The sequence below is a fragment of the Oncorhynchus keta genome, unplaced genomic scaffold, assembly GCF_023373465.1.
Source record: "Oncorhynchus keta strain PuntledgeMale-10-30-2019 unplaced genomic scaffold, Oket_V2 Un_scaffold_2149_pilon_pilon, whole genome shotgun sequence".
Taxonomy (NCBI): Eukaryota; Metazoa; Chordata; class Actinopteri; order Salmoniformes; family Salmonidae; genus Oncorhynchus; species Oncorhynchus keta.
Window position 1 is genome coordinate 455,973 of NW_026290864.1, and position 24,028 is coordinate 480,000.

At 45.0% G+C, this 24,028-nt stretch overlaps 2 protein-coding genes and 1 pseudogene across 2 annotated transcripts; 1 reads left to right on the top strand and 2 right to left on the bottom strand.

The window, feature by feature from the left end:
- Positions 1-612: 612 nt before the first annotated feature.
- LOC118364635 (keratinocyte-associated protein 2) lies at positions 613-3,991 on the bottom strand. Its single transcript, XM_035746348.2, has 5 exons — positions 3,830-3,991; positions 3,137-3,291; positions 2,545-2,608; positions 2,310-2,376; positions 613-1,392 (listed from the first exon to the last, which is right to left on the bottom strand). Exons 1-5 carry the CDS (start codon positions 3,831-3,833, stop codon positions 1,272-1,274), a joined length of 411 nt encoding a protein of 136 aa, XP_035602241.1. The 5' UTR covers positions 3,834-3,991; the 3' UTR covers positions 613-1,271.
- A 310-nt stretch (positions 3,992-4,301) lies between these two features.
- LOC118364097 (transmembrane protein 107-like) lies at positions 4,302-6,182 on the bottom strand. The gene is made up of 4 exons (XM_052515102.1): positions 6,091-6,182; positions 5,668-5,768; positions 4,947-5,043; positions 4,302-4,825 (listed from the first exon to the last, which is right to left on the bottom strand). The coding sequence occupies exons 2-4, from the start codon at positions 5,741-5,743 to the stop codon at positions 4,756-4,758; spliced, it is 243 nt and encodes an 80-aa protein (XP_052371062.1). The 5' UTR covers positions 5,744-5,768; positions 6,091-6,182; the 3' UTR covers positions 4,302-4,755.
- A 1,724-nt stretch (positions 6,183-7,906) lies between these two features.
- Positions 7,907-24,028, top strand: part of LOC127928110 (tripartite motif-containing protein 46-like) — a 29,781-nt pseudogene continuing 13,659 nt past the window's right edge.

Sequence of the window (24,028 nt, forward strand, 5' to 3'; positions counted from 1 at the left end):
TATATATGTACAGTGGGGCAAAAAAGTATCTAGTCAGCCACCAATTGTGCAAGTTCTCCCACTTAAAACGATTAGAGAGGCCTGTAATTTTCATCATAGGTACACTTCAACTATGACATACAAAATGGAAAAAAAATCCAGAAAATCACATTGTAGGATTTTTAATTAATTTATTTGCAAATTATGGTGGAAAATAAGTATTTGGTCACCTACAAACAAGCAAGATTTCTGGGTCTCACAGACCTGTAACTTTTTCTTTAAGAGGCTCCTTTGTCCTCCACTCGTTACCTGTATTAATGGCACCTGTTTGAACTTGTTATCAGTATAAAAGACACCTGTCCACAACCTCAAACAGTCACACTCCAAACTCCACTATGGCCAAGACCAAAGAGCTGTCAAAGGACACCAGAAACTAAATCCATTGTGTACACTGGTGTGCTACAACTTTGAGTTAAAGCATCTTAGTACATGGCTGCTCTATAAAAGGGATGTCAGATGTGTGTGTACCTGGAACATGGATAAGGGGAACTTTGCCCATAGCAGCACTGAAGCGACAGTGCTTACCTTGAGTTGTCTGTTTCAAGTAGCTTAAACCAAGAAAAATCTAGACACTATTTTCAATGGGTTTTAATTACAAATTCATTAACAACAAAGTTTTCATACCAAAACAAAAAGGACGTCAATCAAAAATATGGATCTGTAGACAAGCATTTTGAAACAAGTGCTGAGTACATGGGGATGATGTAGGGAATGTAGAGACATAATTCTGGCTAGATCCCAAACTGCTTCCTTTCCTCTACCCCACTCATGACTGCTGAGAACAGTGTATGGATGGGCTGGGTAGGTCTCAGGCTATCTATACTGCTGAGAACAGTGTATGGATGGGCTGGCTAGGTCTCAGGCTATCTATACTGCTGAGAACAGTGTATGGATGGGCTGGGTAGGTCTCAGGCTATCTATACTGCTGAGATCCGTGTATGGATGGGCTGGGTAGGTCTCAGGCGATCTATACTGCTGAGATCAGTGTATGGATGGGCTGGCTAGGTCTCAGGTTATCTATACTGCTGAGAGGTGTCCAGTCCTTGGAGATCAGTGATCATAGAGTTAAGAAGTCAAGGAAAATATCTAAGAATGCTGGTTGGCACGACCTACAAAAAGGAAACTGGGGTACACTGTCATTGGCTAACCTACACCATTTCTCCCTTGCCTGGTTAGCCGTTGTAGTGGATGCTGATTGGATGACGGTATGAAAGTTTGATCTAATTAGTGACTTAGTTCTTTTTCTTGCCCTTGCTGGCAGCCTTGGCTGGCATTACCGTGGGAACGGCTGCCTGGTACAGAGCAGCAGACACTTTGTTGATGTAGTAGAGGGCGAACAGAGAGAATATCAGACTGGAGAGAGAACAAAATGAAACAGTCAGCACAGCAACAGCACAATATGGTTTGAGAAGAAAAAAAAACTTCACACAAAGTTCATTGATAATAGTAGTACTGTTATCATCATCATTACTATTCCTTTTTCCCCCGATAAGATTTTATTTGATCAACAATACAAAACATACAAACAATCGACAACATCATACAAACAACTACATCACTCCTGCCCAGACCCACCAGCCCTCACCCCCTTATCTCCAGAGCCCGCATCACTTTCTGCCACATGGCCTCAAAAAGCACAAATGTGTTTCTCTCCGTCACCAGCGCACTTTCAATTTTTTTAGATAGTAAAGCATTTGACCCTTCCATTGCGTGAACGACAGATGATTGGTTGATTTCCAGTTGAAGTATATGGTTTTTTAAGATGATTGATGAGAAAAGTGTTGTCCTACCCATCGGGTATCTCACTGCACCCTCATATGCCATGTCTTTAAATATGCAGACAGACTCATTAAAAGCTCATTTCCATTGTCATACTTCTGAGCCATCTTTCCAACTCCACCCATAACTTTTGGATCTTATAGCAATTCCAGAAGGTCATGAATTATTGAGTCATTAGTAGTTTTACACTTCAGACCTCTCTGTCTCTTGTATAATACATTCAATACATGAATGTATAGTGGTTTAAGCAGACATTTTTGTAAACTGTAATGTCGTTAGTTATGATCCAACATTACTTCAATCTTGTGCCAATATCAGTTATTTTTTAAATCTTGGTTCCAATAGTTTCTATTTCTTTCTAAGAGATTGTCAGTTGGATAGGCTCTCTGCTATTCCACAAGTCCTTCGTGTCATCAATGAGTTCCATTGTTAAGAGAGTTTCTGTGTGTGGTGCACCTGGGTTTGTCAGTAGTCTGGGAGTTCATACTTACCATGTGGTGACACACACACGGTGCACCAGCCCAGAGGCAAACAGAGAGAGGCACAGGCACACCAGGACTGGGGGACAGGAGAGAAATGAACACTCGTTAAAACAGGACCGAGTGGGTGCTGATCCGCTATACTATTCAGATGCACCCATACTCATGACAAGAGGCTCAGTGAATGTGTGTGAAACACAGGAAATAGATTCTGTGCATCACTCTGTAGTTGTGAAGACGGACTTACTCTCTGGGAAGATCTTGACCTGGAATCCCTTGCCGAAGATGAGGTTTTCCAGGTTATTGAAGGCCTGGTTGGAGAAAGGGTTAAGGAGGGAAACACACAGTGGGAGAGAAGAGACACCTAATGTGGTGGTTTTATTAGACCTTTAGACTTTCAGTGATCCTTACTTTATGTATTTATCCCCTTACTGTATTTATTTATCCCCTTACTGTATTTTTTTATCCACATAAGGTATTTATTTATCTTGCTCCTTTGCACCCCAGTATCTCTATTTGCACGTTGTTGTGTCGAACTGCTTTGCTTTAGTCTTGGCCTGGTCACAGTTGTAAATGAGAACTTGTTCTCAACTAGCCTACCTGGTTAAATAAAGGTGAAATAAAAAAAATAAAAACCCTGCCACCATGACTCACAGTGCTGCATGTGGACTATAGAACCAACCAACTGACTATCTGCTTCCATCACAGAACATAAACAAAGACTTTAGCTGTCTGGCTTTACAAACAGCTTACTATGACAAGTTTACAACCCTAAGCCTATCTGAGGTCTACCTAGATTGCATTGTATACAGTGCTGCGTTTTGGTGTAAGGAGGATACTGTGAGGGAGCAGATGAAGAGGACAGAGCCCAGGAAGCCTCCCAGGATGGTGAGCAACTCTGTAGAGCCCAGCTGTCTGCTGAACATCTGCATCCCAGCAAACACCAACACAGAGAACAGACTGGACAGAACCAGGGATGTGCCTGTGTTCACCGCTAGAGGGAGGGGAGAGGCAGATTACACATAGATGATTGTTCTACTACGGTCACAAACTAAGGGACTGCAGCTGGACTGAAGAGGCCAGATTCTAACATAATAATAATATCAACAGTTGGGTTTATATTTCATCTTTGAGTGACAGAAACATAAAATAACTAGCCTATACGAAACATTTCACTGCATCTTATTAACAGCAATCTTTACGCCACGTCAGTGTACACTCTTGAAAGATTCCGTGTGGAAACACCCTCTCCCGAATAATGAAAATACCTAACTAGGTAGCTTCAAGAAAACTTTATCATACATTTTGACAAAACAGCCTACCTACCGTTAAACTGAATAAATATATATTGTTGGCAAGTGTATTCTGCACAAAATAGCTACGTAACTAACAAAGTTAGCAATGGATGGCAAGCCTACAGTTACACAGCTAGCTATCGTTAGCTTAGTTACCATTACGTTTTCTATCCCTCAATACATATGTTCAAAGCACAAACATTGATCAAAATTAAACAGTAGCCTTGCAGAACTTACCCATGTTTTGATATTTAATCAATAATTACGTTTTTGACACAAAACAACATGTGTTTTCGATATCCTTTCAAAACACAGGCAGCTCCAGGAACAAACTCCGTTGCTGGTCCCCGGAACCGGTGAGAGGTGGCACACGTAGGAGTCGAATGTGAAGTGCCAATCAGATTCTAGCGACGCAAAAAGTGCGTGAAGACTGACACACCCACCGTACAAATTTTTTCAAGGAAGGTTTATGAAATAAATACTAGATTACACAGGTAAAATACTTTAATCGTAAAAAAAAAAAAAATAACACTTTGACATATAGAGGTGTAGCAACCATCAGATATCACCACATTTTAGATGAATGTAAAAAGCATATTAAAAGGAAGGAAGGAATGGTATAGCTTCAGCTTGATAAAACATATATTTTTTTAGGTAAACGTTTTAGAAAGGTGGTACTAAAATCCTATGGTACACAGGACCATTTAGCATGGTGAAGAGAAATATGGTTACTTGTGTCTATACATTCAGCTTAGCAATTAGGATCAATACGCTGGAGTTTAGAAATCGTCCTCTCTGCCTTGGTACATACAGTTTCCATCTACAAGGCCCACAATCCTGAAACACACACCACAGCTTAAAATAAATAAATTAAATAATCTGACTATTGATGGATATATAAAGGCTGTGTCAAAAGTCAGAAGGCCAGATTCGAACCTATGCTGTCACTGTATCGGTTGCTGCAGCTTAGACCACCCACATCTTAACCAGCTCTGTAGTCTTTATCACTACGATCACCATCCCGCATCACTAACATCAACTATGTCTCCTTGACACTATTGAACAGTCACAATGTGTCACACACTTGGACAGCTGTGGACAAGTGCTGGGAAGGATGGACACTACATTCCAGACTGAACATTGATGTGAAACACTGCTCTCGGTTATAATGGCTTCTTCTTCAGTCCGAACACTGCGATGAAGAGTAGGATCTCCACAAAAGCAGGGAGAACACTACGGGAGATAGAGGATGGCAGCATTATAAGCAAAGCATCAACCTGCACGAGGCAAAAATGACCCAAATAACTCCAGGAGACACACACAATGTCTGTCTGTTAGTCAATCACACACAAACCTGCAGAAGGCAAAAATAACCCAGTATGTCCAACACTCCCATCTCTGGAAGACAAAGAAAGACAGGGAGACGGAGGCGCTGCAGTGGACAGCCAACGCTGGAGGAGACGTCAGTCAGGGAAACAAAACCTCAGAAGCACACGCGCGCACACACACACACACACACACCTGTAGAAAGCAAGGATCCACCAGTATATTTCACATGCCCATTGTTCAAACAGAAAGAACAGCAGAGCCACAGAGGCACTGACATGGGCTGCAGTCGCTAGTGTGTAGATGGAGAGATGGATGCATGGATGGTGTATGGGGAGGGAGTCCTGAGTCAGGGAATCTTAACCAAACCAATAAAAAGATTACTTCCTCAACCTTATATCCATGTCCATATTAACGTCCCCCTGCTGATCTGAACGAAGAGTATAACTTCCTGCATATCGCTTACATCTATCAATTCCCTCCCATGTTCTTCACTATTCCTAGAGTCACACTGTGCAGGCTTTCATTCTTGCCCAGCACCAACACTCAGTTACTCAACAAAACATCAAGACCTTGAGTAGCCTACTTGTTGATGTCACTGGCCACGCAAAATTAGTACTGTGCAAGAACGAAAGCAAACTGTAGTTCTCCAGGACTAGGACTGGTGACCACTGCTGTGCTATGCATTATGTGTACTTTGGTAATGTACAGGGTTTTGAAGAAGAGTTTTGAGAACATGTAAAGGATACAGAGGAGGCCCTGGGTGCAGTTGAACATAGACACACCAGAGAAGAAGCCAGCCAGCTCTATAGCAAACAGACCCATGGTGACTGACAACGCTACCACCAACCTAGAAGAGAGAGACAGAGAAATAATAATAATAATAATAATAATAATATATGCCATTTAGCGGACGCTTTTATCCAAAGCGACTTACAGTCATGTGTGCATACATTCTACGTATGGGTGGTCCCGGGAATCGAACCCACTACCCTGGCGTTACAAGCGCCATGCTCTACCAACTGAGCTACAGAAGGACCACGAAAGATAGAGGAGAGAAAGATCAAGAGAGTGTGTAAGACATGTGATTATTCAAAACCTCTAGCAATTATTTGGGGATATACTGTGTGGGTGTAGGGTTAGGAGTCCTGTCCTGGGTGAAAGATGCTTACTTGGTGTCCTCCTTGTCGTATTGGTCCTGTGTGAAATCCAAAGGCAGGCAAGCTTCAACATTGTTCTCCTGTGGGCCAATGAGTACGATTACTTCGGAGATAGATCTACACAGTATCACTAGATTCCGAACACAGTTGATACACAATATACACTGCTCAAAAAAATAAAGGGAACACTAAAATAACACATTCTAGATCTGAATGAATGAAATATTCTTATTAAATAATTTTTTCTTTACATAGTTGAATGTGCTAACAACAAAATCACACAAAAATTATCAATGGAAATGAAATTTATCAAGGTCTGGAGTTGGAGTCACACTCAAAATTAAAGTGGAAAACCACACTACAGGCTGATCCAACTTTGATGTAATGTCCTTAAAACAAGTCAAAATGAGGCTCAGTAGTGTGTGTGGCCTCCACGTGCCTGTATGACCTCCCTACAACGCCTGGGCATGCTCCTGATGAGGTGGCGGATGGTCTCCTGAGGGATCTCCTCCCAGACCTGGACTAAAGCATCCGCCAACTCCTGGACAGTCTGTGGTGCAACGTGGCGTTGGTGGATGGAGCGAGACATGATGTCCCAGATGTGCTCAATTGAAACAACAGATTCAGGTCTGGGGAACGATTTAGGACGGAAACACGTCCAGTTGATTGGTCACAAACACATGAGGAACGCGGGTGTAGTGAACGGCGAGCCAGTCCATAGCATCAATGCCTTCCTCTTGCAGGAACTGCTGACACACTCCAGCCACATGAGGTCTAGCATTGTCTTGCATTAATGGAGGAACCCAGGGCCAACCGCACCAGCATATGGTCTCACAAGGGGTCTGAGGATCTCATCTCAGGTACCTAATGGCAGTCAGGCTACCAAAATATTCTGGCGAGAAACACACACACACACACACACACACACACACACACACACACACACACACACACACACACACACACACACACACACACACACACACACACACACACACACACACACACACACACACACACACACACACACACACACACACACACACACACACACACACATACACATACACATACATACAGTAGCGGATTTAGGTATAAGGCATCTTGGCGGGGGTGGCCCGGGGCGCCCGCACAAAAAAAAATTGGAATGGTGGCATTTCCGCGATCAGTTTTCTATCGCTCATTTGCACTTCAAGTCAATGATATCATATCACGAGTGGGACTGTGGGTCAATTAATCATGCCGGAGTGGGTGCCCTGATTCTAGTTTGTGAGCTAGGCAGGCTACTGCCTGGGAAGGTCTCCCACTCAGAAGTATGAGATGGGGAGGGGTTGCCACTGGAAGCCCGAGGTAGGGGGAATGGGGGAATCTATGAAATAGCGCACCTCTAACTTTGTACAGTACAAATGCAATTAGTAAAATCAGTCACGCTACGAAATACTACCAAATAAACCACAATTCATTCATAATACTGTGAATAATATATAGTTTCAGAGACATATTGTTGCATTTTTTTCTGGTTTGTGCGAAATCGTTAAAAATAAAATAAAACCAGTCTGTACACCACCAAGGTGAATTGGTTTAGTCTTGTCTCTTAGTTAACAGTGTTGGGGGATGAGTAATGTATTAATGCTAGTGACAAATCAACCCAAATTTGTTTCTATTTGTCTTTGTAACTTCTTTTTGAAATGTACAAGTCTTATTTTTGTATATATTTTTAGAATTATATAGTTTTAAATGTTTATTTTATTTATTTGTGTTGTTCCAAATGTCAGAGTTCGGGGGCGCTGAAGGGGGGTTCGCTCAGGGAGCCATAGAAGCTAGAACCGCCATTGCACACGCACACACACACAGATAGAGCGAGAAAGAGAGCACTTAAACTTGTTTCACTCAGCAGAAATCACCACGCATGCTCTATCCCGCACTATTGAACATCACCTTATCAGCGCGAGCCCAGTGGAAAGGGACAGAAGTCAACGCTGCGCACTCCAGACCATATACATCCGGTCAGACTAATATGCGATAGCCTATATCTAGGCTACATATGGTTCATTGACCAAGCTATTAACATTTTCCTTATTCATCCTAGGACAACATATTTGAGTATATTACTAGGCCTAGGCTACGATTGTGAATTTGACAGACCAGGCTACATTCGCATCAACACCGCGTTTTATCCTAAAGGATGGCTGAAGCAGAACTACAGGCGTTTACGTCTATGATGGACGCACTCGTTCAAATCAGCGTAAGTGTGGTGATGATTAATTAGACCTATTTGTTTACCATAAATGTGATGTGGAGACTGGAGCCTATTTTGTTATTCTGTAGGCCATCAGACTTTGGCTATAGCAAACATAAATGTGGTTTGGTTACCTGTATTTCAGCGAGAAATTCTTCAGCTCAGCTATATATATATAATGTTATTAATATTAATATTGCATAATGTTTTTAGTTAAACTGTGTTTTCAGCACGCCACGTAGGCCAACCTACATAAGATATAGAGGCCTTCACATCCGTTTTGGCATCAACATTTCATCATCCTTCATACATAATTCTTAGGCTATATTTTTCTTCAGTGTGAAATGGTCTGCTTTTGTTATTCGATTGACTAAAATTGAACCAGACATTCATTAATGAGTCTGAGCTATAAATTAGAAATGGGTGGCATTTGGCTCCATCACTTTGGTTTAACGCCAGCGGCTGGTCACTATCGGCTGGTTATTGACACACCTAGCTATGAGGTAAAAGGAGGATTAAATGGATAGGATTCAAAAATAGATATATTGGCTATCTGTCCAATGCGTACCCCAGCATGCACAGACAAAAACAAGGGGTCCGATGATATGATTTGCTATCTCGCAACACCGTGAGCAGGGAACGGATGATGTTTTGTCGTCATAGAAACGGGATTCAGGGAGCGCCAGCACTCGGCGGCGGTCTTGGCTCTCGCGCAACATAGGTGCAGAACCCCCCCTGGGCGCAGAGAGGGCCCACTGACACCGACTATTCTGGCCGAGCCAGGGAAAGAAAAAACATTGATAGAGGAGAGAGAGAGGTGTAGTCATTCTTATCGAAGCCTAATCCATGTGAATGCTATTTTCCCGGTAGCCAGTACCCTTGGCCTATTATGAATCCCATTGATATTTCTATAGCCGGCAGAGGGAAGGTGAAGGTGACTTTTTTCCATTTTAATGTAATTCATTGTTCCCGTCAAATGAATCTCTTCTCACCACCAGGGTGGCTTGTATTAACTGAACTGAGGAGGGTTAGAATCAAGCAACTAGTCCTACAACAGAGCTGTAGATAGAGGGATCTATTACTCCTCTATACTGGGTTTACATCATGCTGTTGGCCAGACAGAGCTGGAATGAAGTGATTAGACTCATATTTAAGGAGACTGGCTGTAGCGCCTTAGTCAGCCCTGGCCTGGGTATTTATACACACACACGCCTGCTTTCTCCTTTCATGTGTCCAACATAAATTCTAAACCAGGAATGGTTCAATAATGTTAGATGCTGTTTCTATCTCCCTCTCTCTGATTCTTTCTCTCTCTCTCTTCTATTTAGAGCAGTTAAGTTATTCCTCTGCCTCATTCTCACTCCTGTTTTCACTTCCCCCTCTTTCCCCTCACACCCCCTGCCCTGCTCACTCACCCTTTATTTGCTGCCCTGCTCCTCTAACTCCTCTCCCCAACTCTCTACTATCTCCAACCCCTTATCCCTGCTCCTCTAACTCCTCTCCCTGTCTCTCTACTATCTCCAACCCCTTATCCCCCTCCCTGCTCCTCTAACTCCTCTTCCTGTCTCTCTACTATCTCCAACCCCTTATCCCCCCCCCTCCCTGCTCCTCTAACTCCTCTCCCTGTCTCTGCTCCTCTATCTCCAACCCCTTATAACCCCCTCCCTGCTCCTCTATCTCCAACCCCTTATCCCCCTCCCTGCTCCTCTAACTCCTCTCCCCATCTCTCTTCTATCTCCAACCCCTTATCCCCCTCCCTGCTCCCCTCCCTGTCTCTCTACCATCTCCAACCCCTTATCCCCCTCCCCTCCTCTAACTCCTCTCCCTGTCTCTCTACTATCTCCAACCCCTTATCCCCCTCCCTGCTCCTCTAACTCCAACCCCTCCCCCTCCCCTGTCTCTCTACTATCTCCAACCCCTTATCCCCCTCCCTGCTCCTCTAACTCCTCTCCCCATCTCTCTACTATCTCCAACCCCTTATCCCCCCTCCCTGCTCCTCTAACTCCTCTCCCCGTCTCTCTACTATCTCCAACCCCTTATCCCTGCTCCTCTAACTCCTCTCCCTGTCTCTCTACTATCTCCAACCCCTTATCCTCCCTCCCTCTCTCGTCCTCCAGACTAACATGAAGAGTATGGAGCGGGAGCTGCATTGCCCGGTGTGTACTGAGATGGTGAAGCAGCCCATCATCCTGCCGTGCCAGCACAGTGTGTGTCTGCTGTGTGCTGCTGAGGTGTTAATCCAGAGAGGATACCCTGCCCCAGACCTCCCCCCAGAGCCCAACTCCCCGGCCGCCTCCCCCAACACACGCTCCCCGCGCGGGGCACGCAGACCCCCGCCCAAGACCACCGACCGCCTGGACCGCGTCCTCAGACCAGGTGGGTTAGTGTGTGTGTGTGAATGCTGATGTCGATCTCACTTGTGTGCCAGTGCCTACATTTTTTGTCCATTAAAATAACATCAAATTGATCAGAAATACTTTGTAGACATTGTTAATGTTGTAAATTACTATTGTAGCTGGTAACGGCTGATTTTTAGTGGAATATCTACATAGGCGTACAGAGGCCCATTATCAGCAACCATCACTCCTGTGTTCCAATGGCACGTTGTGTTAGCTAATCCAAGGTTATCATTTTAAAAGGCTAATTGATCATTAGAAAACCCTTTTGCAATTATGTTAATACAGCTGAAAACTGTTGTGCTGATTAAAGATGCAATAAAATTGACCTTCTTTAGACTAGTTGAGTATCTGGAGCATCAAATCAAATCAAATTTATTTATATAGCCCTTCGTACATCAGGTGATATCTCAAAGTGCTGTACAGAAACCCAGCCTAAAACCCCAAACAGCAAGCAATGCCGTTGTAGAAGCACGGTCGCTAGGAAAAACTCCCTAGAAAGGCCAAAACCTAGGAAGAAACCTAGAGAGGAACCAGGCTATGTGGGGTGGCCAGTCCTCTTCTGGCTGTGCTGGGTGGAGATTATAACAGAACATGGCCAAGATGTTCAAATGTTCATAAATGACCAGCATGGTCGAATAATAATAAGGCAGAACAGTTGAAACTGGAGCAGCAGTACGGTCAGGTGGACTGGGGACAGCAAGGAGTCATCATGTCAGGTAGTCCTGGGGCATGGTCCTAGGGCTCAGGTCCTCCGAGAGAGAGAAAGAAAGAGAGAATTAGAGAGAGCATATGTGGGGTGGCCAGTCCTCTTCTGGCTGTGCCGGGTGGAGATTATAACAGAACATGGCCAAGATGTTCAAATGTTCATAAATGACCAGCATGGTCGAATAATAATAAGGCAGAACAGTTGAAACTGGAGCAGCAGCACGGCCAGGTGGACTGGGGACAGCAAGGAGTCATCATGTCATGTAGTCCTGGGGCATGGTCCTAGGGCTCAGGTCCTCCGAGAGACAGAAAGAAAGAGAGAAGGAGAGAATTAGAGAACGCACATTTAGATTCACACAGGACACCGAATAGGACAGGAGAAGTACTCCAGATATAACAAACTGACCCTAGCATTTGTGGGTTCGATTACAGGCTCATGATGGCCAGAAACAAAGCCCCTTTCTTCTGAAACTCATCAGTCTATTCTTGTTCTGAGAAATGAAGGCTATTCCATGCGAGAAATTGCCAAGACACTGAAGATCTCGTACAACGCTGTGTACTACTCCCTTCACAGAACAGCGCAAACTGTCTCAAACCAGAATAGCAAGAGGAGTGGGAGGCCCCGGTGCACAACTGAGCAAGAGGACAAGTACATTAGAATGTCTAGTTTGAGAAACAGACGCCCCAAGTCCTCAACTGGCAGTTTCATTAAATAGTACCCACAAAACACCAGTCTCAACGTCAACAGTGAAGAGGCGACTCCTGGATGCTGACCTTCTAGGCAGAGTTGCAAAGAAAAAGCCATATCTCAGACTGGCCAATAAAAATAAAAGATTAAGATGGGCAAAAGAACACAGACACTGGACAGAGGAATTCTGCCTAGAAGGCCAGCATCTTGGAGTCGCCTCTTCACTGTTGACGTTGAGACTGGTGTTTTGCGGGTACTATTTAATGAAGCTGCCAGTGTCTATACTTTGTACTGGTACTGTATATCAAACAGTCCAGCCAGGTTTCAGAACATCTGCCATGTGAGCGTATTTATTGTCTAAACGTTGATGATGTAACAATAGGAGAGCTCCTCCTCCAGTTCCCTATGAAATGACCCTCTGTAAACAAACAAAACAGAACTGCCAATTTAAAACAGGTATTTATTGTCTAAAAGTTGATGATGTAACAATAGGAGAGCTCCTCCTCCAGTTCCCTATGAAATGACCCTCTGTAAACAAACAAAACAGAACTGCCAATTTAAAACAGGTATTTATTGTCTGAACGTTGATGATGTAACAATAGGAGAGCTCCTCCTCCAGTTCCCTATGAAATGACCCTCTGTAAACAAACAAAACAGAACTGCCAATTTAAAACAGGTATTTATTTTATGATGATGTAACAATAGGAGAGCTTCCTCCAGTTCCCTATGAAATGACCCTCTGTAAACAAACAAAACAGAACTGCCAATTTAAAACAGGTATTTATTGTCTAAAAGTTGATGATGTAACAATAGGAGAGCTCCTCCTCCAGTTCCCTATGAAATGACCCTCTGTAAACAAACAAAACAGAACTGCCAATTTAAAACAGGTATTTATTGATTACCATTCTGCATAATGTGCATCCAAGTCTGTACGGTGTTGGTGTGTCTTCGTTGGTTTGGAAATCTATCTGAAATAAACAACACAATTTGGAAGTGTCAATTTTCACTTAGTAATAGCTACAGTTGAAGTCGGAAGTTTACATACACCTTAGCCAAATAAGTTTGAACTCAGTTTTTCACAATTCATGACGTTTAATCCTCGTAAAAATTCCCTGTCTTAGGTCAGTTAGGATCACCACTATATTTTAAGAATGTGAAATGTCAAAATAATAGTAGAGAGAATTATTTATTTCAGCTTTTATTTCATCACATTCCCAGTGGGTCAGAAGTTTACATACACTCAATTAGTATTTGGTATCATTGCCTTTAAATTGTTTAACTTGGGTCAAACGTTTCGGGTATTCTTCCAAAAGCTTATGTAAGTTGGGTGAATTTTGGCCCATTCCTCCTGACAGAGCTGGTGTAACTGAGTCAGGTTTTTAGGCCTCCTTGCTCACACACGCGTTTTCAGTTCTGCCCACACATTTTCTATGGGATTGAGGTCAGGGCTTTGTGATGACAACTCCAATACCTTGACTTTGTTGTCCTTAAGCGGTTTTGCCACAACTTTCGAAGTATGCTTGGGGTCATTGCTGTTGTTCTGAGATTGATTTGCACTTTCCGCACCAAAGTACGTTCATCTCTAGGAGACAGAACGCGTCTCCTTCCTGAGCAGTATGACAGCTGCGTGGTCCCATGGTGTTTATACTTGCGTACTATTGTTTGTACAGATGACTTGGTACCTTCAGGTGTTTGGAAATTGCTCCCAAGGATGAACCAGACTTGTGGAGGTCTGCAATATTTTGCTTTCTGAGATCTTTGCTGATTTATTTTGATTTTTCAATGATGTCAAGCAAATAGGCACTGAGTTTGAAGGTAGGCCTTGAAATACATCCACAGGTACACCTCCAATTGACTCAAATGATGTCTTCTAAAGCTTCTAAAGCCATGACATAATTTTCTGGAATTTTCCGAGCTGTTTAAAGGTACAGTCAACTTAGTGTATGTAAACTACTGACCCACTGGAATTGTGATACAGTGAATTATAAGTGAAATAATCTGTCTGTAAACAATTGTTGGAAAAATGACTTGTCATGCACAAAGTAGATGTCCTAACCGACTTGCCAAAACTACAGTTTGTTAACAAGACATTTGTGGAGTGGTTGAAAAACGAGTTTTAATGACTCCAACCTAAATGTATGTAAACTTCAGATTTCAACTGTATGTAGGAGAAAGAGTCGCTCTCGGAACGTTCAACTGCAATGGTCCAACTTTCTATATACACAGAGTATACTAAACATTAGGAACCCCCTTTTGCCCTCAGAACAGCCTCAAGGTGTCCAAAGCATTTCACTTGGATGCTGGCTCATGTTGACTCCAATGCTTTCCACTTTTGTGTCAAGTTGGCTGGATGTCCTTTGGGTGGTGGACCATTCTTGATACACACAGGAAACTGTTGAGCGTAAAAACCCAGCAACGTTGCAGTTCTTGACACAAACTGGTGCGCCTGACACCTACTACCAGACCCTGTTCAAAGGCACTAAAATCCTTTGTCTTGTTCATGCACCCTCTGGATGGCACACATACACAATCCATGTCTCAGTTGTCTCAAGGATTACAATCCTTATTTAACCTGTCTCCTCCCCTTCATCTACAATAAGGGATCATAGCTTTCACCTGGATTCACCTGGTCACTCTATGTCAGGGAATGAGCAGGTGTTGTTAATGTTTTGTAGATGCAGTTTATATGACTGGTTCATACATCATAACACTTCAAAGACGCTGAGAGAGAGATGTTGAGAGAGAGAGTTGGGGGGCAGTAGTGTGTGTGTGTGTGTGTGTGTGTGTGTGTGTGTGTGTGTGTGTGTGTGTGTGTGTGTGTGTGTGTGTGTGTGTGTGTGTGTGTGTGTGTGTGTGTGTGTGTGTGTGTGTGTGTGTGTGTGTGTGTGTGTGTGTGTGTGTGAACTAGCAGGTGTTCTAGGTGTGAAGCAGCAGTTTCTGTCTGTGTCAGCATGTAGTGTGCAGTGCAGTCAGGGGATAGAACAGTATGGCTCTAGTTCTATCAAACTGTGATGGAACTATCACACTCATACTGATTACTCTCTGTCTCACGCTGTCTCCTCTCTCCCTCTCCAAACTTACCCCCTCCTCCCCACACCTCTCAGGTTTTGGGACGTACCCTGGGCGTCGTCGTAAGGACATGTCTCCTGCCCCCATGCTGTTCCCCTGTCCGTCCTGTCACAAGGAGGTGGAGCTGGGGGAGAGAGGACTGACCAATTGCCTCAGGAATCTCACATTGGAACGCATTGTAGAGAGGTACAAACACACACACACACACACACAGACAGACAGACAGACAGACAGACAGACAGACAGGCAGGCAGGCAGGCAGGCAGGCAGGCAGGCAGGCAGGCAGACAGACAGACAGACAGACAGACAGACAGACAGACAGCAGGCAGGCAGGCAGGCAGGCAGGCAGGCAGGCAGACAGACAGACAGACAGGCAGGCAGGCAGGCAGGCAGACAGACAGACAGACAGACAGGCAGGCAGGCAGGCAGACAGACAGACAGACAGACAGACAGACAGACAGACAGACAGACAGACAGACAGACAGACAGACAGACAGACAGGACAGGACAGACAGACAGACAGACAGACAGACAGACAGACAGACAGACAGACAGCACAGACAGACAGACAGGCAGGACAGGACAGACAGACAGGCAGACAGACAGGCTGCAGGTTCAGAGGAATGTAGGTTCTGAACCAAAATCCTGCAGGAAATAAAGATAAGCACAAAAAGAAGGAAAAGTCAATAGTGCTTTATAAATGGGACAGAAAATCATTGATTTTGGTACGGGGAGAACCCCCCCCTCTCCTGAAGCAGGGCCTAACCAGCTGAGTGTGTGGGAACTGGGAAGCTGAGGTGACTTCATCATTCACACGGACGTTAAATGGACTTTCTGAACAACAAGTTGAGGTTCTGAACGCTTCAAGAGACAAACACATAGACATTTTGATTCTCATAAATAGCCTCCTTTCCTTGTTTCCTTTCCTTCATTAGTAGTGATCTGAAAGAGAGGAAGAGAGGAGGCCTTTGTAGACTACTGAGATTCACATAGAGAAGGGAAGAGAGATTTGGGAGAGGTATAGGGAGAGAGTGGGAAATAATTGGGATAAGAGAGAGAGAGAGAGAGAGCGAGAGAGGGATAGAGGGAGAGAGATATAATATCCATTGTTTGAGATGCAGCAGCAGCAGTTTCAGAGGAGTTTGCTGCAGCTGTTCTCGCTCCCCTGGAGGCTGGGTTGTCTCTGTCAGTAAAGACTGGGCTTGTTGAGAGTCCATAGCTCACTGGAAGTAGAAACAGTGCAGTCTGCAGGAACACAGAACACAGCTGAAGGATCCAGGTCAGGAAGTTGGATAACATTTAAAAAAGCCTACTTCTGAAGGCAGAGCAGAACAGGACAGAGCAGAACAGACCGTACAGTAGCACATTTAGTTCATACCCCCTCTCCTTCTCACCTCTCATACCCCCTCTCCTTCTCACCTCTCATACCCCTCTCCTTCTCACCTCTCATACCCCTCTGCTTCTCACTCTCATACCCCCTCTCCTTCTCACCTCTCATACCCCCTCTGCTTCTCACTTCTCATACCCCTCTCCTTCTCACCTCTCATACCCCCCTCCTTCTCTCCTCTCATACCCCCTCTGCTTCTCACCTCTCATACCCCCTCTCCTTCTCACCTCTCATACCCCCTCTGCTTCTCACCTCTCATACCCCCTCTGCTTCTCACCTCTCATACCCCTCTCCTTCTCACCTCTCATACCCCCTCTCCTTCTCACCTCTCATACCCCCTTCCTCACCTCTCACCCCCTCTCCTTCTCACCTCTCACATCCCCCTCTCCTTTCACCTCTCATACCCCCTCCTTCTCATCTCATACCCCTCTCCTTCTCATCTCTCATACCCCTCTCCTTCTCACCTCTCATCCCCCTCTCCTTCTCACCTCTCACACCCCTCTCCTTCTTCTCACACCCCTCTCCTTCTCACCTCTCATACCCCCTCTCCTTCTCACCTCTCATACCCCCTCTCCTTCTCATCTCTCATACCCCTCTCCTTCTCACCCCCTCTCTTTCTCACCTCTCATACCACCTCTGCTTCTCACTTCTCATACCCCTCTCCTTCTCACCTCTCTTCTTCTCACCCTCCTTCTCAGCTCTCTAACCCCCTCTCTTTCTCACCTCTCATACACCCTCTCCTTCTCATACTTCCTCTCCTTCTCTTCTTCTCACCTCTCATAGGCTCCTTCTCATCTCTCAGTACCCCTCTCCTGGGCTCTCTTCTCACCTCTCATACCCTCTCTCCTTCCACCCCCTCTCCTTCTCACCTGGAAGTAGAAACAGTGCAGTCTGCACAACTCACCTCTCATACCCCCTCTCCTTCTCACCTCTCATAGGATTCCACCTCTCATACCCCTCTCCTTCTCTCCTCTCATACCCCTCTCCTTTCACCTCTCAAACCCCTCTAATTCTCACCTCTCACACCCCTCTCCTTCTCACCTCTCATACCCCTCTCCTTCTCACCTCTCATACCCCCTCTCCTTCTCTCCTTCTCACCTCTCATATCCCTCTCCTTCTCATCTCTCATACCCCCTCTTCTACTCACACCCCTCTCTTTCTCAGATACCCCCTCTCCTTCTCACCTCTCATACCACCTCTCCTTCTCACTCTCAGCACATTCTAGTTCATACCTCCCCTCTCCTTCTCACCTCTCATACCCCTCTCCTTATCACCTCTCATACCCCCTCTCCTTCTCACCTCTCATACCCCTCTGCTTCTCACTTCTCATACCCCTCTCCTTCTCACCTCTCATACCCCCTCTGCTTCTCACTTCTCATACCCCTGTCCTTCTCACCTCTCATACCCCCTCTCCTTCTCTCCTTCTTACCTCTCACACCCCTCTCCTTCTCACCTCTCACACCCCTCTCCTTCTCACCTCTCATACCCCCTCTCCTTCTCACACCCTCTCTCCTTCTCACCTCTCATACCCCTTCTCCTTCTCATCTCTCATACCCCCTCTCCTTCTCACCCCCCCTCTCTTTCTCACCTCTCATATCCCCTCTCCTTCTCACCTTTCATACCCCCTCTGCTTCTCACTTCTCATACCCCCTGTCCTTCTCACCTCTCATACTCCCTCTCCTTCTCTCCTTCTCTCCTTCTCACCTCTCACACCCCCTCTCCTTCTCACCTCTCACACCCCCTCTCCTTCTCACCTCTCATACCCCCTCTCCTTCTCACCTCTCATACCCCCTCTCCTTCTCATCTCTCATACCCCCTCTCCTTCTCACCCCCTCTCTTTCTCACCTCTCATACTACCTCTGCTTCTCACTTCTCATACCCCCTCTCCTTCTCACCTCTCTAACTCCCTCTCCTTCTCACCCCCTTCTCAGCTCTCTAACCCCCTCTCTTTCTCACCTCTCATACACCCTCTCATACCCCCTCTCCTTCTCACACCCCCTCTCTTTCTCACCTCTCATACCCTCTCTCCTTCTCACCTCTCATACCCCCTCTCCTTCTCACCTCTCATACCCCCTCTCCTTCTCATCTCTCACACCTCTCACCTCTCATACCCCCTCTCCTTCTCACCTCTCATACCCCCTCTCCTTCTCACCTCTCATACCCCGTCTCCTTCTCTCCTTCTCACCTCTCATACCCCCTCTCCTTCTCACCTCTCAAACCCCCTCTAATTCTCACCTCTCACACCCCTCTCCTTCTCACCTCTCATACCCCCTCTCCTTCTCACCTCTCATACCCCCTCTCCTTCTCTCCTTCTCACCTCTCACACCCCCTCTCCTTCTCACCTCTCACACCCCTCTCCTTCTCACCTCTCATACCCCCTCTCCTTCTCACCTCTCATACCCCCTCTCCTTCTCACCTCTCACACCCCCTCTCCTTCTCACACCCCTCTCTCCTCTCTACCCTTTCTCCTTCTCATCTCTCATACCCCCTCTCCTTCTCACCCCCCTCTCTTTCTCACCTCTCATATCCCCTCTCCTTCTCATACTCCCTCTCCTTCTCTCCTTCTCACCTCTCTAACCCCTCTCTTTCTCACCTCTCATACCCCCTCTCCTTCTCATACTCTCTCTCCTTCTGTCTCTCTCTCTCTCTCTGTGTCTCTCTCTTTCTGTCTCTCTCTCTCTCTCTCTCTGTCTCTGTCTCTCTGTCTCTCTCTCTCTCTCTCTCTCTCTCTCTCTGTGTCTCTCTCTCTGTGTCTCTCTCTCTCTGTCTCTCTCTCTCTGTGTCTCTCTCTCTCTTTCTGTCTCTCTCTCTTTCTGTCTCTCTCTCTCTCTCTCTCTCGTCGGAGTGCATGCTGGGAGTGCATGCTGGGAGTGAGTTGTCAAGCAGGTGTGATTGTGAGAGCGAATGGAATTTCTTTTCACTCTATCGGGTTTTGGTATATATATATATTGATTAGTTTAGTTGTTTTAAGGGTATCTTGTTTAACTATCACTAAGCACGTATAGGGGTGGTGGGATCTTTGCTTTGAGGTTGGTTTTTCGCGAGGGCACAACCAGCGGGTGGGGCTGGTTGCTATGGCCACTCGCAGAAATGAAGAGTTTGAAAAACTTAGTCGGAGGCATGGAGTAAAGATTCCTGCTGCGGCCGGGTGTTCAGTGGAAGAATGTAGCTTGGCTGTGGGTGCTATCATTGGGTATGATAGCATCAAATCAGCCTCAAGGATGAATAGCGCTGTAGTGATATTCTTAGATTCAATTGAAAAGGTGAATAAGATAGTTGAGAGGGGTGTTGTGTTGCGGGAGACACAGACGCCGGTATTTCCGCTTATGAATCCGGCGAAGAAAGTTATGCTTTCTAACGTGCCACCATTTGTTAGAGATGAAGTGTTGGAGCGAGAGTTATCTCGCCATGGTCAAATCGTATCTACAATAAAGAAGGTTCTTTTTGGATGCAAATCTCTGTTGTTGAAACATGTCGTGTCTCATAGGAGACAAGTGCATATGATTTTAAGAAAGGACGGAGATGAACTGAATTTAGCGTTTAGCTTTAAGATTGATGGATTTGATTATGTCTTCTATGCATCTACTGAATCAATGAAATGTTTTGGATGTGGAAGAGATGGGCATTTGGTGCGTAATTGTCCCGAGAATGAGAATAATGCACCACCGCGAAGGGATGAAAATACTATGGGTGCAGGGGAAGAGAGAAGGTGGGCAGATGTGGTTGGAAAAGCAGGAGAGGAAGGCATTGTGAATATGGGGGCAATTGTGGTAGATCAGAACAAAGAGGGAGGGGAAACAGAAGGTGAGAGTGCGACTGCCGTCGCTGAGGTGGTGCTGGAAAATGAAATTGGAAGTCAAGAGGAGATTGAAATAACGGAAAAGGAAGCGGATGTTTTCAAAATACCGAGGAGTAAAAGAAAGAATTTAAGGGGTGGTGAAGGGTCTAATTCTAAGAGAAAGGTAAAGATTGATAAATCAGCTGAAGATGAACAAATTGTAGAGATGGTGGAGTTTTCTTCTGGGGAGGTTAGCGAGAGTGAGTCATCTGACGCGTCACAACAATATAGTGAGATAAATGGGGTGGAAGGGAGGTATGGGATCGAGAAGATACGTCAATTTCTGAAGTTGACAAAAGGGAAGAAATATATGCAGGATTACAATGTAACTGATTTTTTCCCTGAACGTGAATTGTTTATTGAATCGGCAAAGTTTCTGAAAAGCCCTGAAATTGCTAGACTCAAGAAAGTGGTCACAAGAGTGATAAGTGATGTAAATTCTAAAGAAAATGAAAGAGTTCAGTTGCAGTTTTAACTCTGTAAAGAGATGTGGTAGCTGTATCTTCCTCTGTATATATTTTTTTATCCATGAGCAGTTTTAAGATCTCTTCTTTAAACGTAAATGGGGCAAGAGATGTTAAAAAAAGAGCCATGGTGTATGAGTTAATTAGGGGAAAGGGAAGTGAGATAATTTTTCTACAAGAAACGCATAGTAATTTGGAAAATTAAGTTATGTGGCAACAGGAGTGGGGGGGGGGGGGGCAGTGGTGTGTAGTCGTAAAAACTCAAAAAGTGGGGGTGTGGTTATCTTTTTCTCAAAAGGGTTTTTGCCTTTGTCATATGAGGTTGAAGAGATAGTTGAGGGGAGGTTATTAAAAGTTAGAGCAAGGTATGAAAACATCACTATGTGTCTGATAAATGTATATGTCCCAGTGGTGACAGTTGAGAGGGTATGTTTTTTAGAGACATTATCAAATACCATTGAGAAATGTAACAAAGAAGATTATTTATTTATTGCTGGGGATTTGAACTGAACAGTTAGTGATTTAGATAGAAATCACCAAGAACCTCATATAGCCTCAAGGACGTTTTTAAAACGCCTCATTGTAACACATGAACTGTGTGATATTTGGCGGAGTCAACATGGAGGAACAAGGCAGTACACCTGGGCGCATGTGAGAGAGAACATCATCTCTATGGCCAGGGTACATAGGTTTTATGTTTTTGAGCATCAATCTCAGGTCTGTAAATCAAGTGTAAAACCCCAGTGGGATTTTCTGATCATTGTTTAATAACAGAGGTGGTGTTCATTAACGATGTAAAACCCAAAAGCGCATACTGGCATTTTAATATAACTTTATTGAGTGATGCTCACTTCAGGAACTGTTTCAGTTTTTTCTGGGAGAGGTGGAGGTCTCAAAAGGCCAGTTTTGTATCCCTTCAACCGTGGTGGGATATAGGGAAAATCCAGATTCAACAATTTTGTAATCAATACACGAGGAATGTCACCAAGGATATCACCAGATCGATGAAAGCCCTAGAGATTGAAATAGTGGAACTCATGACGTTGGTTGAGACCACAGGAGATCGAGGCCATACTCAGGCCCTCAAGAGGAGAAAAGCTGCATTGGCAGACCTGCTGGGTATCAGAGCACAGGGGGCACTGGTGAGAAGTACATTTCAGGGAATATCTGAAATGGATGCCTCATCCAAATTTTTCTTTGGTTTAGAGAAAAAGAATGGACAAAGAAAAATTATTCATTGTCTCAAATCAGCTGTTGGATAAGAGCTCACGAGCCCTAGTGAAATTAGAAAGAGGCCAGTAGAGTTCTATGCTGGGCTCTACAAGTGTGAATACAAAGAGGACAAAACAGTGACACAGCAGGTCTTTGATGGGCTCCCAAAGGTGGCTGCAGAAGCTCAGGTTGAGCTTGAGCAACCATTGTCTTTGCAGGATTTATACACTGCATTAAAAGGCATGGAAAATGGAAGGGCACCCGGCATTGATGGGCTTCCCGTTGACTTTTTTAAGTCTTTTTGGGCTATGTTGGGAGAGGATTGGTTAGAAGTAGTTAATGATAGTTTAACCGGAGGGTTACTACCAATAAGCTGCAGAAGGGCTGTCCTCACCCTACTGCCCAAAAAGGGTGACCCGAGGGAGGTGAAGAACTGGAGGCCGGTGGCTTTATTGTGCACTGATTATAAGATATTGTCAAAGGCTTTGTCCAACAGGCTGCGGGAGGTGATGGGGCAAATCATACATACGGATCAGTCCTACTGTGTTCCTGGCAGGCAGATAGGGGATAACATTTCTCTGATTCGTGATTTTGTGGACGTCTATAGGGCTATTGGGTTGGATGCTGGTCTAATTTCAATTGATCAGGAAAAGGCATTTGACCGAGTTGAACATCAATATTTATGTCACACGTTTGTGGCGTTTGGGTTCAGCTCTGGTTTTATTGCCATGATAAAGGTGATATATGGTGACATTGAAAGTGTATTGAAAGTTAACGGTGGTTTGAGTGCTCCTTTTAAAGTGTGTAGAGGTATTAGGCAGGGATGTTCTTTGTCAGGAATGTTATATGCCATTGCTATAGAGCCACTACTAAATAGCATTAACACTTGAGTAAAAAAATAAAGGTTTTATAAAAACTCTCTCTCTCTCTCTCTCTCTCTCTCTCTCTCTCTCTCTCTCTCTCTCTCTCTCTCTCTCTCTCTCTCTCTCTCTCTCTCTGTCTCTCTCTCTCTCTCTCTCTCTCTCTCTCTCTCTCTCTCTCTCTCTCTCTCTCTCTCTCTCTCTCTCTCTCTCTCTCTCTCTCTCTCTCTCTCTTCTCTCTCTCTCTCTCTCTCTCTCTCTCTCTCTCTCTCTCTCTCTCTCTCTCTCTCTCTCTCTCTCTCTCTCTGTCTCTCTCTTCTCTCTCTCTCTCTCTCTCTCTCTCTCTCTCTCTCTCTCTCTCTCTCTCTCTCTCTCTCTCTCTCTCTCTCTCTCTCTCTCTCTCTCTCTCTCTCTCTCTCTCTCTCTCTCTCTCTCTCTCTCTCTCTCTCTCTCTCTCTCTCTCTCTCTCTCTCTGTCTCTCTCTCTCTCTCTCTCTCTCTCTCTCTCTCTCTCTCTCTCTCTCTCTCTCTCTCTCTACAGTGCTCTTGGACAGTGACATCATTATGGTTTAATGTTGTCTGTGTTCTCACTCTCCTCTTTTGTATCAACCCCCCCACCCTCTCCACTGGTTCTCCCCCTCCCTGTCTGGCTCCAGGTACAGACACACAGTGAGCCTGGGCAGCGTGGCTATAATGTGTGGCTTCTGTAAGGCTCCTCAGTCCTTGGAGGCCACTAAGGGCTGTGCTGACTGCAGGTCCAACTTCTGCAACGAGTGTTTCAAGCTCTACCACCCCTGGGGTACGCTCCGCTCCCAGCACGAACACATACTGCCCACCAACAACTTCAGACCCAAGGTATGTGTGTGCGTGTGTGTGTATGTGTGTGTGTGTGTGTGTGTGTGTGTGTGTGTGTGTGTGTGTGTGTGTGTGTGTGTGTGTGTGTTTACATAGTATTTGGGGGTGTATGTAAGGGTTAATTAACTATGTTCATGAAATTGCTGTTTTTGTCCTGCATTTCCCTCTTCTCTGTATCCATCCATATCTCTATAACTTCTTTACCTGTTTTATCTTCAGTACCTCTCTCTCTCTC

Coding starts and splice junctions, on each gene's coding strand:
- LOC118364635 (XM_035746348.2), bottom strand. Junction 2,377..2,544: donor GGTCAAGATCTTCCCAGAGA/GTAAGTCCGTCT, acceptor CCTGTCCCCCAG/TCCTGGTGTGCCTGTGCCTC. Junction 1,393..2,309: donor CGTGTGTGTGTCACCACATG/GTAAGTATGAAC, acceptor TTCTCTCTCCAG/TCTGATATTCTCTCTGTTCG.
- LOC118364097 (XM_052515102.1), bottom strand. CDS start 5,743: ATGGGTCTGTTTGCTATAGAGCTGGCTGGCTTCTTCTCTGGTGTGTCT. Junction 5,044..5,667: donor CTGCACCCAGGGCCTCCTCT/GTATCCTTTACA, acceptor CGTCTCCTCCAG/CGTTGGCTGTCCACTGCAGC. Junction 4,826..4,946: donor GTTATTTTTGCCTTCTGCAG/GTTTGTGTGTGA, acceptor TATCTCCCGTAG/TGTTCTCCCTGCTTTTGTGG.